At 43.5% G+C, this 15,898-nt stretch overlaps 1 protein-coding gene across 2 annotated transcripts; it reads right to left on the bottom strand.

Annotated features, from left to right (window-relative positions):
• Positions 1–737: 737 nt before the first annotated feature.
• MSRB2 (methionine sulfoxide reductase B2) lies at positions 738–10,893 on the bottom strand. Of its 2 annotated transcripts, none has more exons than XM_063413784.1 (6): positions 10,651–10,893; positions 10,408–10,558; positions 9,346–9,452; positions 8,297–8,373; positions 4,236–4,383; positions 738–1,777 (listed from the first exon to the last, which is right to left on the bottom strand). In XM_063413784.1, the coding sequence occupies exons 1-6, from the start codon at positions 10,732–10,734 to the stop codon at positions 1,670–1,672; spliced, it is 675 nt and encodes a 224-aa protein (XP_063269854.1). In that variant the 5' UTR covers positions 10,735–10,893; the 3' UTR covers positions 738–1,669. The 2 variants fall into 2 exon arrangements, with proteins under 2 accessions (XP_063269854.1, XP_063269864.1); XM_063413794.1 differs by having other exon boundaries at positions 10,408–10,572; positions 10,651–10,809.
• Between the last annotated feature and the right edge of the window lie 5,005 nt (positions 10,894–15,898).

Below are 15,898 nucleotides of genomic sequence, written 5' to 3'. Positions count from 1 at the left end.
GAATGAAAGTATATCAGGATAAGGGGGCACATGAATTCAGTTAGTGCAAAGACAGTGATTTCTGTACAATCTGTGAAGGCTTTTGAGAGCAGAGACCTGAGCAGGCTGGGCATGCACAGCCTGGTCACAGCAGACAGAAAAAACAGTGAGTGATGCAATGGCAACCTGAGAGGCAGAGCATGATGCAGCACAGGCACAGCAAGCAGCGTGTTAGTGCTGCTAACAGACACCTCTGATGGCAATGGGACTGTCACCAACTGTGACACAAAATAAAATCAGTAGCACCAAGTGTTGGCTTAGCTCATGCAGCTTCACACCTCTGGTGGGCTTTGTGCTGTTCTGGTTTAGGTTGGCTGCAGTGATCATTGTTTCTATGATGTTTTTGGATTTGTAGTTATGATGTCAAGGAATTGTAAAATTCTCTGTAGAATGCAGAGGAGAATGAAAAACCACAGACTGAAGGAGCAGAAGTAAATTCAGTGCAGAAGACATCCATTTTCTGACAACATTAAACAGCTTTAAGACTACACTAGTAAATGAACACACCCTTTTTATCACTGAGGCAACCAAAGTGGGGAGAGTGGAAACAGGCTGTTATAGGTAAAGCCAAATGAGATGTTGCCTAGTAACTCTCAGCAGGGAAGCATTTAAACCCAGCCAGTTTAGTGAAGCTGATGTTCTGAATCAGAGATTATTTTCTCTGGAAAAAACTGTGAAGGAAGGAAAGCTCAGTTTAACAGACATAGGATTTATTTTGCTGTTAGGGTAAACTGTAATGACAATGCTTGGGAGAATGCAGAAGTATTTACAAACTTGTACAAGGAAGAACAGACAAGGCATCCAGAGCAACACTTTACCAAGCCTGGTTTTTGATGCTGATTTATTTCCCCCAAATACAGTAAATGCCATATTCATTTCTATTTTTAGATTCTGAAATACACAACTGATAAGAGAAGTCTGAAAATATTACACATATCATTATGTTATCATATAATTGCCATAAGAGAAGTTTCTGGAGCAAACCCTATTTCAACTCTGCTATTGGACACAGAATCAAAATAATTGATTTATAAGAAGAAAGACTCCATGTCTCCACTGGTTCCATTGCCTGAAATAGTTTTAATTAGGTCCTCCTTCAGGACTTTGCCTTTATGGGTTCACAGAGAAGTCACTTGTCTCAGCTAAAGGTCTCTCACATCGGGGGAAAAAAACCCCTCAGACCTTATTTGAAGATTCACGTTATTTTTGCTTTCCTTTAGAAGAATATGATGATTTTACAGAAGTATAAGCTTTGCCATGATCAGCCATGTACATCTGTGTTCCTGCATACCAAAACTACTGCTCTGAACAGGTATCAGGTTCAGAACACCTCATTTCAGCAGCCTCAATACAGTTAATGATGATAGCTGTGAATGTGAACTATTGCACAGATTTTTTTTTAATTAAATAATTCAACAAGCAGATCAACACACCACAGTAACCATGAAAAGACAGACTGCCAAAGAGATATAACAAAATATGTATTTTATCAACAACAGTAGCAGCTGGAAAACAAAGCTACTACAGGATAGATACCAAAATTTGAGTTATATATTAAAAGCATGAGTTTTTCACAAGCATGCTGTACAAGCAGAACAAGAATGTTCTGCAAGCCAGAGAGAGCCACTTCTCACTGACCAGAGCTTGGTTTGAAGTTTAATGAAACGCTGTTGATACAGAACCTCTGTCCAGAGGGTGTGGGTCCATCATCAAACACATGGCCTAGATGGGCGTGACACTGCAACAGAAATGATTACCATTTTGTTATTGTATTGCTACAGAATGACAGAATAATTTCAGTTGGAAAAGACCTCTCATTCATAGAGCCCATCTTTGACTGATCACCACCACGGCACTGCCATGTCCAGTTGTTTCTAGAACACCTCCAGGGATGGTGACCTCACCACCTCCCTCAACAGTCCATTCCAATGCTTAACAACCCTTTTCATGAAGAAATTTCCGCTGATGTCTAGTCTTAACCTCCCTGGTACAGCCTGAGGCCATGTCCTGTCTCCAGATGCCTGGGAGAAGAGGCCAACCTGGCTGCACTCTTCTTTCAGGCAGTTGTAGAGAGCAACAAAATCACCTCTGAGCCTCCTTTTCTCCAGGCTCAACACGCCCATCTCCCTCAGCTGCTCCTCCTCAGACTTGTGCTCCAGACCCTTCCCCAGCTCCACTGCCCTTCTCTGGGCTCTCTCCAGCACCTCAATGTCCTTCCTGAACTGAGGGGCCCAGAGCTGACCCCAGGATTTGAGGTGTGGCCTCAGCAGTGCCCAGTGCAGGGGTTGGTCACTGCCCTGCTCCTGCTGGCCACGCTGTTGCTGCTCCAGGCCAGGATGCCTTTGGCCTCTTGGCCCCTGGGCACAGCTGCCTCCTGTTCAGCTGCTGCTGAGCAGCAGCCCCAAGTCCCTTTCCAGCCTGGCTCTTTCCAGCCACTCTGGCCCAGGCTGTGGCACTGCAGGGGCTGCTGTGAGCCAAGGGCAGGAGCAGGCACAGGCTCTGGGCCTTGTTGAACCTCAGAGCTCTGGGCTCTCCCCATCAGTGCAGCCTGTGCAGATCCCCCTGCAGAGCCTTCCTGCCTCCAGCAGATCAGCACTGCCACCCAACTTGCTGTGTGTGCAGAGTGACTGAGGGGCCCTGGATCCCTCCTGGGGATCATGGATAAGATATTAAAGTGAGCTGGTGGCAGCACTGAGCCCTGGGGAGCACTGCTGGTGACCAGAAACCATTGTCATTGCATTATTACCACTGGAATTACAGACAACATTATGCTGGCACCTACTCTGCTATCCTGAATTAAGAAACTACATGAATAAATCACTGCGGAGTTGTGAGAGTGGGACAGCCCTGGGGAGTGACAAGGAATCACATTTTGTCTGTGAGCACGTGTCTGCCCCCAAACAAGCAAATCCCAAAAGAGAAAGTTAAAAGGTATTAATGTCAGAAAGCATAGGAAATAAATGAGAGGATCTAGACATCTCAATATATCATGAAAATTTCAAGTTAATTAATAAATCACTGCAGATCATTTTCACAGGGTTCAGCTCTCAAATTACTGAGGTGAAAAAATTAGACACAGTACAGCTACCAGTGACATTACAAAATTGGAAGGTCTTCAGCTGGGTTCTTGAAGGTACTTGCTGCATATGGCTGCAAATGTGAACTCTTCCAAGATAATGGACTGCAGGAAATTCTTGTTACATTTGCAGATGTACCTGAGCCTTCTGCAAGTACACTGAAGGACAGCATTAACAATCTTAACAGTTTACAAAAACAGACATAAAAAACCACAACCAAATCCAAGATGCAATTAATTAAATTCAATTGCATACTTTTATACCTTAACAAAAGTAAGAAACAGATTCGAGCTTGGGAAGAAATGGTTGAGGGTGGCAGTTCTTTAGAAAAAGAACCTGGATTTGGGACAGCAGGTCCCAAAATAAATATATGTCTGTGTAATATGGTTTGTGTAAAGGTAAAAGGGTAAGGACAGGAACTCCATTTCTAACACACCTGAACAGCCTCTAACCCCTGCTGCAGTGCTATGTCCAACCTTGCACTCTGCTACAAGAAGGAAAAGGGTCAGTTGGGAAAAATGCAAAACAGCAATAGGATAATGAGCACACTAAAAAGCACTGTATAAAAAGGAACTGTTGAAGGAACCAGACCTTTCTAGTCCAGAAAAGAGATGACTGAGGAAGTCAAAATAGCTAGAAAAAAATAAAAGGGTGGCTTCTGAGAAACAAGAGAATCCACAGAAAACAGCTGTGGAGATGCAGGGCACAGCCACTACCCTGCAGGCCAAATAGTAATGGCTGCAAATGCTTTCAATCGCTGGTGTCTCAATCTGTGCAAATTTTAAGAACATTTACAGCAAATATTTAGCAAGAGAGAATGAGGAAGAACTGTCCCTGTGCTGGGCCAAATACACGGACCATATCTTAGAGTCTCTTCTACCATCTCTTGACACACCTTGCAGCATACATTGAGTATTCTGTCTAAACTCCAGCCTTTGGCTACACACACACAATTGCTTTCCCCAGTCACATACTTTCCTTCACTCTAGACTGATAAAGAATGGCTCCAGTGATACTGTAATTCTCACTGCTGTATTTAGGTAGATTCATTCATGGGCACAAATAAAACTTTTCTGCAAAGTTTTGTGTTTTAGTGTACCATCTCCAAAACAAACATACCTGTTTGCAGACAACTTCAGTTCTAGTCAACCCCAGTGAGTTATCTGGTCGTCTCAGGATATTGGTTTTACTTTCATCTCTGCCACGCGTGCCATAAGCCTCAGAAAAAGATGGCCATCCAGTCCCAGAATTGTACTTCTTCTCTGAGCTATAGTGGAAAGCAGATCTTGTTAATTAATAAAAGAGATGTTACAAAAGAGTCTACTTCTATTAAGAACATTGGCTTTTCCCCTCACTCCTCTGTTGTACCACTATTAATAATATTTGGCATAGTAGAAGTTTTCTCATAGACATCAAACTGTGCTGGAAACTCTCTTCCAAGGGGAATTCTCAATCAGCTCACAACAGGAGATTTTGCCTCACTGTTTCCATTTCAATGACAGGTTGGTATTTTATAAAGCTTAGAAAAGGTTTTTTTCCGACAACTATGCTATACTAACATTATGCTATAGTGTTTAGCTGAATTACACCTACAGAGTTGCAGTTTGAAGCTTTGCCCAATCCAGCAATCTCAGAGAAGGGAGTTCACAAGAGGAAACGAAGAACGGGCAAAGGCCGGACTGGCCCACCCGACCAGGCTCGTGCCTGATGGTGATAGAGGCTTTGTCTTGCAGTCAGTCCTCAAGCTGGTTTGGAAAATCAAACAGAGCCTTGCTCAAACCATCAGTCAACCAATGACAAACCCTCACAGCATAAAGGTCTCCTTTTCCCAAAAGATAATTGCTGCTGTAAGAAACAGCACAACAGACTGTCAGCTTGGGGATGCCTCCTGCTAACATCAGGGGTGACCAACACTGTTTAGCTGCATATTAAAACCTAGAGCATATTGACAAATATGATCAGAAGATATTTTAGGGGTTTGGTACAGAAATTAGATAATCTCTCCTGTTTAAAATTGTGCAAGATTTGACAGCAATACGAACCTTCTCTTATCAAAGAGGGACCTAGCAAGAGCTAGAACAAGACATGAAGATAGGTTCACATACTTCTCAGAGGAGTGGTCTGGAGACTCACCACAACCATTTCCTCACGATTTCTCATGGTTTTTTCCCAGTTTCACAAACCCAATGCTCTTACTGGCATCTAGTGGTGAATGGAGACATCAGCACCACTAGCAGCTCTTGATCAAGGGGAATGAAACTTTAGTTAGGACAGAATTTAAAACAAAGTGTGTAATATATGTACACCATGTATATTTTAGTGGGTTATTCACATGGTGAAGAAAAAATCTGAAAATCTTAATTCTTAAAGTGCCTTTTAGAAAGATAAGGCAAACAAACTGGACAAAAATGCTTAAAAAATCCAACCAAAGAAGAGTGCAAGAATCAGCATTTTTATAATCATCTGCACAGGGCTGTCGTTGAGTAATGCAGCTGTGGAAACAACAGAGGATTTGCTAGCACAGAATGACCAGAGGGTAGTTTTTGTGTGGGCTGTTGCTTAGTCATTTACATCAATGAAGAAACAGCCATGAGATATGCTCCCCTTCCCCTCCTCTCCATAAAACTGGAGAGGAATAGGACACAGCACAGGAGCAGCCTGCTCTGAAGCAAATGCAGTTTGCAGACTCTGTGTTTGTACATCAAGGTCCTTAGGGCTCCAGGCCTGTTTCTTTCCAGCCAAAGAAGGCTCCCTGCTTTCCCTGCCACAAAACCACATGAACACACTCCCTACCAGCCACAGAGTCCCAGGAAGGACCTGGGGGACACATATCCAACATGACTTCTGAGCTTCCCTGACATACATCTGCTTCTTTTTTATCAAAACTTTATTTTTTGACACAGGAATCCTTATGTTTATTCACACATAGATACGAAGATCCTCTTTGAAAACCACAGAGTCAAGGAAGGTCTTTAACACTGTGTAGGTTTTGTATCTGATCCTGACTGACACTGTCCCTTACATGCTGCTCACAATACTTAAGTTTATTGTAGATGTTTTCCACTGCTAAAGGAACAATCTTTAGAGCTGTTAAACTAGCTTTCAACAGCAATGGTCCCTGTGTGGTTTTATTAACAGTAATGTCACTTAGATTCCCTAATAGAAACATTTTAGTACCCAAAAATATTGCTGTTCGAGACCATATTTGTCCTTTGAAGTATTTCACCACTTAATTTATGGATAAATGGACTTTCCTTAAACATATGCATTAGATTAGACCTCGACACACCATTCCTCCAGCACATGTCATTTACTTTGATCCCTATTTCAGTTGTCCTGGATGGAATCCAGATAATTCTAAAAAGTGCTTTTTGCTGTATGAATCTCAGCTGTACGTTTATGGTTTGATAAAGGTTTGAGATTTCATTAAAGCACCACAATTTGCTATCTTTAAAGGTTAGGGGTTTGTTCCATATATTTCCAACTCTTTCAAATGTATGTTTGGTAGCAGAAGGTAATAAATTCTGGTATAAATGTATATACACATGTTTAAAAGACAGGAAGAAATACTTCATGTTTACCTATAGCTAATGAGCTAATGCATTTGAAAACAAAACAAAACATTTTTAATGGACTAGGAAGTAAATATGATGAATGAATATAATCTTATCCAATACCATTTCTCCCCCTCATTGCTTGTGTTCTCCATGGCATAATATCTCCATGGAAAAATATCTTTTCAGACGATTTTTCACATTTAATAGTTTCCAATTTTCTTACAAGGCTTTTTCCTTTTCTCAAAAGTTTGGCCTTTTTTGTCTGTGAGGCTTAGCATTATCTTGTGCTGTAAAGAAAAGTGCTTATATTCTCTAAGAGCTGGATAGTGCAAAGGGCAGCCTGACTGTTTGGTTATATTGCTGGTTTGTTACTGGTTTAACAACAGAAGCCGTTCCCTCCAGTGTTTGTCTCTCTTCATGTTGGCCTGTCAATATCAATTGTCTAATACAAAAGATGCCAAAACTGAAGGAAAATCTGAAGGAATGGAAGGGATTCTTCCACAGCTTAGTAATTTATCTGAATTTTCCAGAGGTGTTTTTAGGTTTTATACTTATCTTCAGAATATTTTGTGATGCTGAGCTAACATCAGAAATTAATTTATTTAGAAGTGTTCATTAGCAAATGAACAGAAAATTATACATTTACGCAAATGCATGTTTGCATTACAATAGTTTTTGTACTTGGCCAAAGGAAAGCTAATTGTACATAATTATAATTTAATTGATTAGTTTAGGTTTATTTTCAATACATCTATTACATTTCTCCCTCCTTTCTTACTATCCAGATCTCTTGATCCTTAGTGTCCCATTTGAAGTTCTGATCTGTGATTCATCCTTTAAATCAGCCACATTTCATTCAATTCTCAATTGTGAATAAATAAGGGCTATTTTCTAGACCAAAAATATGAGAAACCATTTTGCCTGGTTCTGTTACAGAGAACAGAACACCCTTTGCACATCCCTACTCCAAGGCACTCTATTTCCTTTTACTTAGACATTAATGAAGTTGCAAAATATATAGTATTGTAAAGAGCACAGAGGTTAACTGTGCAATCATTTGCAGCCAGGCTTTAAAAAGTAGACATAACTAAAAAGGCAAGAATAGTGGAATTTAATTTAGGGAACAAGGAGGGAGTGGGGGTGAAGAGAAGGTCTCAGCTGCAGTGTGAAGGACCCAGCAATAAGAACATCACAAGAGCAGACAAAGGCAGACCAAGGTCTCTCCAGCCCAGCAGCATGAGTGGCAGAAGATGAGTGTGGAGGAGCACAAGAACAGAGCAAACACACAGATACTCGTGCATAAATACATGTATATGCAGCAGCCTGTGGCTTAAGGGCCCCTTAAACAGAGAATTACTACCAATGAAAAAGAAGTGTGTCAGGAGAAACAGGCAGACCACAGCATGACAGCTGTGTGCTTGGCCACTGGCAATCCTCAACAGCTCAAGGAAAAGCCATACCATGTATCTGTGTCACCACAGGCATCCTGGAACTCTTACAGCACCTGGGCACCAAGGGATTGCTCTTCTGACCAACACCTTCCATGCCATTCATGAAAAGACCCTGCCCTTTCCTGCCACAATAGTACATGTTAAGGACGCTGTCAAATCCAGGGGATGTTACCTGAAGAGGGGGGCATTGCAGCACACACAGCAGTATATTCCTGCTTCTGTGTTATTCAGATAGATCCCACTGAATGGCTTTTAAAATAGGAAGGAAAAAGGAGAAGTTAATAATGCAGGTCTTTAGAAGCTCACCATCTGGAAGAAGCATGTAGGAATCAGATTCAAAACAGGAGAAACACCATAAAAAGAAGGCTTCACAGGGGGGCTTTGAAGAACAAACATTAGCAGCCTGGAGAAATGAAGGGGAGGATGCCTTTGGATTAATAGTGAAGACTACCCCCTACCCCCACAAACTTTGAGACCAGTCAGATACATAAATCATCCAGGTACCAAGGATGGAGTCGTGACCTCCAAGAAAATGGTGAAATGTGCAGGATCCCAAAGGCCAGGGCTCTTCTATGGGCTGCCACAACTTAAAAGTGGCTTTACAAAGGGACTCTCCTCCTTCCTACATGATCCAGTACTGAGGTCTTTATTTTACAGATATGGATTTGGGCACAGTTCACATGGTACGTGCTCCATGTGTGCAGAAATCCTGGCTCTGGGCAGGCTCTCCAGCCAGCACTCCACCCACAATGCTGCATGGCTTCCTTCACAGAAGGAGGGAACATGGGGACTTGTGGGTGGGTGAGCTGGCACCTGAGGAAGAACCCATCTCCTGAAGGGAGCGCTATTTTTAAGATTTCCATGGCTAATCTACATATGGTCATAAAAAGGAGACTGCAAGATAAAAGTATGATCTCCCTGTCTTCTGGAGGGGCCTCTACTCCCATCACACAAACAGTTGATCTGGCAGCAAAGCATTCCAGAAAAAAAATCCCAATAAAATATGAAAAGAATGCAGAATGTTTTTTTCATCTGCAAAACAGTCTGGGTCAGAACAGAATCCACCCTGTTCCGTATGCTGAGTCTAACTTTCATCCACAGGAAGGCGGGGGAAATCCTGTGAAGAAACAGAGTGGTGACAGCTCCCCAAGGCAAGTTTTTTTGTGCCCAGCAGGAAGAGGAGATGGCTCACCCTTGGACAGCATTAGCGCTTTTGCTCACCGGTTCAGTTCCTTTTTCTCGTGTCACATGGAATTGCTCCGGAGTCAATTTTTTTTTCCAGTCTGTAGCAGCAGCTGCTTCAGCTTGTTTAGTGAGGGAGCCAGTGTCTTCAATTAGATATAGAAATATAATTTAGTAAGATAGCTTAGATTCCATTGATGCTTTCCATCATCACCTCAGTTCTCCCAGCGTTTCTATAGGTACAGACCAAGCACAGAGGGCAGGTCAGGGACATGAGCAGGTGTAAGTGCAGGACTTTGCACCTGCTTTCCATTTGGTGTGCTACCTCCAGAGAGCAGCTCCAGCAAACCACTTGGGAAGGCTTGTAAAGGAAACGGGCACCTATGACCCAAGATACCATCCCCTCTTCTAGCACAGCTCTCTGCCCTGGCTCAGGATAACTGCTGGTGCTCCCTCTTCATCCCTGGGTATCACTAAAAGGTTTGGCAAACCTCTTGGAAACCCTCAGAAACCAGAAGTAGTGTTCATCTGTGGGCTGTGGAACACTGGCAACTTCCACAGGCCCCAGTGAAAAGTGGTGCTAAGAAGGAGGACTCAGAAAGCAACACCTACTGCCCAAGAGAAAGGGGGCCATAGTTAAGTGAGGGACACACAACAGCAGAGCAGAAGTCACCCATCATGGTGCAAACCTCCAGCAACATGTCCTGTGAGTCTGTACACACCAAGAACACCTACAGTGGTATGGAACTGGCAAAGAATTAATAGACTGGCTGAAAAACAGCGAGTAAAATAGTTTAATACCTTCCTAATCAAAAAGTCTGAGGCGGGAAACTACCTCCCAGCCTATCTCCCATCAGCACGGGATCCTTGAAAAACAATCAGCTCCTAAGGGATGAACGCTTGCCTGCATTAATCTCTTGCAAGGTGGAGTTAACATTAGGGGGGGAGGGCAGAGGGAAATTAATTTGAAAAAGATAGTTTAACTAAAAAACTCAGAGTTTAGCCTGCCAGTTCAGTACAAAATGCTCAGGCGGCCCTTCCTAAGCGGCGAGCAGGCGGCGAGCACGGGGTGCCGGTTCCCCTCCCGCGCACGGGCGGTACCTGCGGCTCTGTGCGCGGCGCGGGCGGCGCTGGGCGGGCGCAGCAGCAGCAGCAGCAGGCGGCGGCTCCCGAGCATCCTCCCGAGCGGGCCGGGCGCCATCGCGGGGCCGGGGACACCCGGGGCCGGCCCCGTGCAACCCCCGCGTTCCACCTGCAGAACCAGACCTCATAAACGCAATGAGTAAAGCACCCGCTTAAACGCCGATGCGGCATTTGCAGGTAAAGGTTCCGATCACTTCTTACCGAGAAGCAAAGAGACCAGCTTAAAAATGAACCCTCGCTGCAGCCGTAAACATTAGAAAATCCTCTTGAGACATTTGCTTGCATCCATTCGAGGTTGTTTCTAAGGAGAACAGGTCTGGTACTTGAATACAAAAGCGCTCTTGCTGTCCTGGCTGCGTGTTACAGGCACGGCTGTCGGCGCTGTCGCTGGAGGAATGGCGAAGGGGCTGTGCCAGCCGAGGGTTTCCTGTTTTCGTGGCGTGACTTGGCAGTCACAGCTGCCTTGGCTTGGCCTATAAATACACCTGTAATAGGACACCAGTGTTAGTCTGGCAGTCCGTCGTCCTTAAAAGGTAGACCTGAACACGAGTTAGTTTTCCAGGGTAAAGCCTTAATGCTACTGCCTGCATTTCTTCCAGTAGTTACATTTCTGATTTGGAATTAGTTCATCATTTGAGAAGGATGTGGAAGGAAGTGTTTTGATTACATTGGATAACTAATAATAAGTAATAAAGCTAATAATGATGTTTCTTACAGATTTACTTTCTTTTAGTCTAATTCTTCTAGCCTAATTCTAAAAGCTAAAAAATAGTCTTGTGTCATCAGCCCTGTATATACACGTTTTTATTGAACTGTCCTTATGCCCAAGACAGTGCATTCCATGGCAGCTGAGGACATCCAACACAGCATCTGGTCACTACCTGGCTACGTCTGGCTGTAATCAATGCCTCTGCTGGGATCTACAGAGCACCGAAGGATGGGTATCAGCAAGGCTCCTGCGTGGTGCATTCACTGTCTGCAGTGGCAGGGGGGAGCGGGGCACACAGCTGATTTATGGCTTTGTCCTTTGTAATAAGACAGGTGGAGTACCTGAATAAAAATCCTGGAGTGTGATGTCTGTGAGTCCTCAGGACTGTGATTCAGGATGTTAGGAAAGCAGTGCTGCTGGCAGGGTGGAGAGGGCTTTGCCACCCCACTTTGGTGCTGGCAGAAGGCAGCATCCATGCTCTAGGCAGAGGGACAACATTTTTCCTTGTTCAGCCACTTTGGGAAGTGGTGATCCTGTGATGTTTGCCAACACTTTCTAGCTTACCCCTATGGGATCTTATATCAGTCATTTAGCCACGGTATAGGAGGAAGCTGGAACATTTAGGAAGCCTTTGGTGAGGAGAGACCAAATCTGACACTTCCCCAGTTCAGGCAGGTGGTTTAGGGCTAGAAAGTGGCAGCAGGTGATGGTGTCACTCCTGGCCTCTGTCTCCAGTTCAACTGTAGAAAAGAGGCATTTCCTTCACATTCCTGGTCTTAATCTCACTCAGATGGTGTTTGCTCCTGAGGAGGACAGGTAATCAATAGAGTTCTCCCTGAATTATCTGAGAAATGAAGGAGGGTGAGAGAAAGTGGTTAGTCCTGAAACTTCCATGTTTTTATGTAATTGACATCGATCTAACTGGTGCTTTTTTATGAAGACAAAATTAAATAAAAATGAACTGTCAGTATCTTTCTTGCAGGTCTCTGCTACTGGCACCATCCTAAAATGCAGCAGTTTTTAGGCAGTGGGAACTGAACCAGCACAGGTCTGCTGCTGTACCATTTTCCTCAGGTTCTGGAGGAGGGAAGTGGGTACCTGGGGGGCAGTGGGAGCAGAAAGAGCACAAGGCATCAAGCTCATGAGCACAAGCCTCATCATCCTCTCAGTTACCCAGTTCACTACAAGCCCCCCCTTGATTAAAATAAGGGGGGTGGTGGAAGAGGCAGATCCCATTCATCCCAGCAGCTGTGATCCACATTTGAGGTTATGCATGGCAGAGAAGGAGAAAATCCTCCATTTTCCCCTCCAACAGAAGCCTGACCTGCAGTCATCCAAACCAGCATGACAGGTCTTCCTCAAGTGGAAAACAACCCCCCCAGCTGGAGGCAATTCATTTTTCAGATCTTCAGTGCTGAAAAACCAAATCATTGTCCTGTCATGCCTATAATGTTGCTTCCCATGGTTACAGCACACACTGTGTAGCTAGGCAGACATCCGGCCTGCCTTTCTCCCCATAGACTGTTCTGAAAGCCAATTAAGCTGTTACTTAATTTTCCTCCTGTTTTTTTCCTCCCTCATGCACAAGGGGAAGCATTTGAAAATCTCCCCTAGCTACATTATGTAAATTTTCAAGTAAATTCTCCCTGAGTTGTAATTCAGCAGATTTATTGTTAAAAATGTCACCTGTCTCCAGCATGAACACAAGCTGCAGCCGGGGAAGGGTCACTCTCCAAAGCAGTGTCCCCTTAGACACGTGTAGATGGGGAGAAGCTCCTCAGCTCCTCCCGTCGTGTGGCTCTGTGCCAAGGCAGCAGCAGCATCACACGTGTAGGCGAGAGCAGGAGGGAAGAGGGAAGCAGTCACAGTCCAGACTATCCTGCTAATATTTATTCAGGCCCCAGCCATTTCCCAGCTCAGGCTCTGTCTTGACTGACGGCTGTGGGGACAAGCAGAGCATCACGTACTGCCTACGCTGGCAGATACAGAGCAGTCAGCCAGGAAGCAACGAGGTGCAGAAGTGAAAAAAAACCCTGTTCAAATTCAAACCTCTGCTTATGCAGCTTTTGTTAATAAAGCCCCTTGACATTACCAGGTATGGAAGAAAACACTGAAATTGTGGTGGTTTTATTTTGTATGCATTTGCATGCAATCAGTTTTCCTCTGCTCACTTTGTCAGACCTAATGTCCCCTCCTTTGGTGTGGTTCCACTGAAATATGTGGGAGTTCACCATGCAGCAATTTGTCTTGGGCCTGTCATATGTAGGAGTGCTGTGTGCCCAGGTGCCTGGGAGAGAAAAACAGGGCTCTGGCATAAGCCCTTCAGTGGTGGGTTGTGTCTGTGAGGGGCTCTGTTTCTCCCATGAAAACCCTCAATGCTTTGTAGCAGATACTGCAGGAACTCCACATCCTTCCTCAGCAGAGTCTCCTCTCTCCTCAACAGACTTGATACAGCTCCACAGCCAGCCTCTAGCCACTCAAGTGTGAGGAAACTATGAGCTCTTGGTATATGGAGATACTGTTTCCACATGGAAACACTACTTAAAGATATGTGGTGGTGCTCTGGGGCTGAATTCTGGTGATGGAAAGGGATTTTAGCAAAATTTATTAGAAGCAGAAGTATCAAACTACCTTGGAAAAGGGTACTTCTATTTTCCAGACACACACAGAGACTGAATGCAGATCTGAAACCTCCCTCAAGATGATATATGGATTCTGCTTAGGTTCATTTATGGAGCAGCCTGATGTGATTCAGGTCAAAGACATCATCAGAAATAATGAACACACAACTTCTTGCTTTGTTTGCTTTATGTTTTAATATCTCTTTTTGCTAATCATAAGCTACAGGATACCTGATTATTCTAACCCTTGTTTTTGGAAAGAAATAGGTCATATTTGTGAGCTAGCTTAAGTGGGAGCCTTCTTTTGGAGTCTAAGGGTGGAATTTGAAAAGAACAGAACAGAACAGAACAGAACAGAACAGAACAGAACAGGACAGAATAGAATAGAATAGAATAGAATAGAATAGAATAGAATAGAATAGAATAGAATAGAATAGAATAGAATAGAATAGAATAGAATAGAATAGAATAGAATAGAATAGAATAGAATAGAATAGAATAGAATAGAATAGAATAGAATAGAATAGAATAGTTCCAGGTGGAAGAGATCTACGGGTTTGATCCACTGTGTCAAATGCTGTGAGTTGGATTAGACCAAACGCCCTCCATAGGTTCTGCCCAGTATAAATTATTCCAGGATTCTAAATGCTTTGAGAAATTCCTTGCATAACAAGTGAAGGCATGAATTCAAAGTTAAATGGGTAGTTTGCAATCATTCCTTGACAGAAAACTCAACTCTGCAATTGAGCCATTGATTCAGCTAAAAGTAGACATGCAGTCTGGTATGGAGTATGTATATCTTCAGGGGCAGCTATTGGGAAGGAACAAATCCAGTTTATTTCCCTGCATTGCTCTGTGCATCCCCCATATCACACCATCCAAGTTCCTTGAGCCATAAAGACAGCAACAATACATTTCACAAATTTGTGTGTGATTTCTTATCCCTTTTATCCCAAGGTAGTGAAAAACTGAGATGGTTCTTCCACACAGTACCCAAAGCCTGAAGAGAAAATTGAATGAACACTTATTTGGCAACAACTGCCATAGCAACAACTTTCTGTAGGTTTTCTTAATGGATTTATCACCCTGAACTAAGCCCTGACCATCTGTTCTATTCTCTCATTACAAATACAGAAAAAGCTAATTCATGATTGCATCATAAAAAAGTAAAATATAAATGATTTAAGAGTAGGGCATACTTCACACTCTGATTGGGAAAATGGCTCTCTTCCATAGAGTGACTTCCTTGATAACAGTTTGCCTTTTTCCCAGCAAACGGGAATTACTGAGGAATGGGGCTTACTAGAACAAGTTTTCTTCCCACTCATTAATCTTAGATGTAATTTTAAATTTGGGATTCATGTAAATGAAGTTATGAATCTTCTTTCCTTTTCCCTTAGATGAGCTCCCCAAGATTTATTTTTGTTGGAAAAACTAGCATTCTGTTCTCAAGGCATGAGCTAGTTTTCCATTTCATGAAAATGAAGTGCTGGGTGGCAGTCTGGTCCAGCACGTCCTGCTCTCACTGGAACAGGAGTTGGGGTTTCTTTCCCAGGATCTATCTGAGCAACTCCGAGCTGAGCAAAAACTTCTCCAGCTTCATGTGATACAAAATCTGGCCAGATCTGTGGGGACAGCCTACTTATGTGGGAACCTTAGGTGAGGAACTTTTTAAAAGGCAGAGGGTACTGAGTCAGTGCTGCTGTGGTAAATGTTTTTGTCCATATCTACTTTGTAGGAAGAGGGTAGAAAGGATCAGAGAAGCCTCTAGGTTTCACATGGACCTCTTATTTCTACACTGTACTGCCATTCATCTAGCAAGAAAAAAAAGCTGGTAGGCCAGGTATTGTTAGCCCATTTGTTAGTGAATTGCTTTAATTTCTGAGTGCCAAGCAAAGATACCTTCCCACCATAGCTAATGTTCAGCAGTATTTCAGTATCAAAACTGAGCATGGACCTAACTGAAACCTGTGCTACTCTTTACAACTGAATTTCTGTGGTCAGCAAATACACAGCAAATGGCAACAATGCACTGAATCAGTGGCAGCCCCTGGATGAGGCACAGGAAGATTCCCCTGAGAAGCTGTGGATGTCCCATGCCTGAAAGTGTCCAAGGTCA

Source organism: Prinia subflava, chromosome 1, assembly GCF_021018805.1.
Source record: "Prinia subflava isolate CZ2003 ecotype Zambia chromosome 1, Cam_Psub_1.2, whole genome shotgun sequence".
Taxonomy (NCBI): Eukaryota; Metazoa; Chordata; class Aves; order Passeriformes; family Cisticolidae; genus Prinia; species Prinia subflava.
Note: the sequence above shows the minus strand (reverse complement) of the source record. Positions and strands in the feature narration are given on the sequence as shown.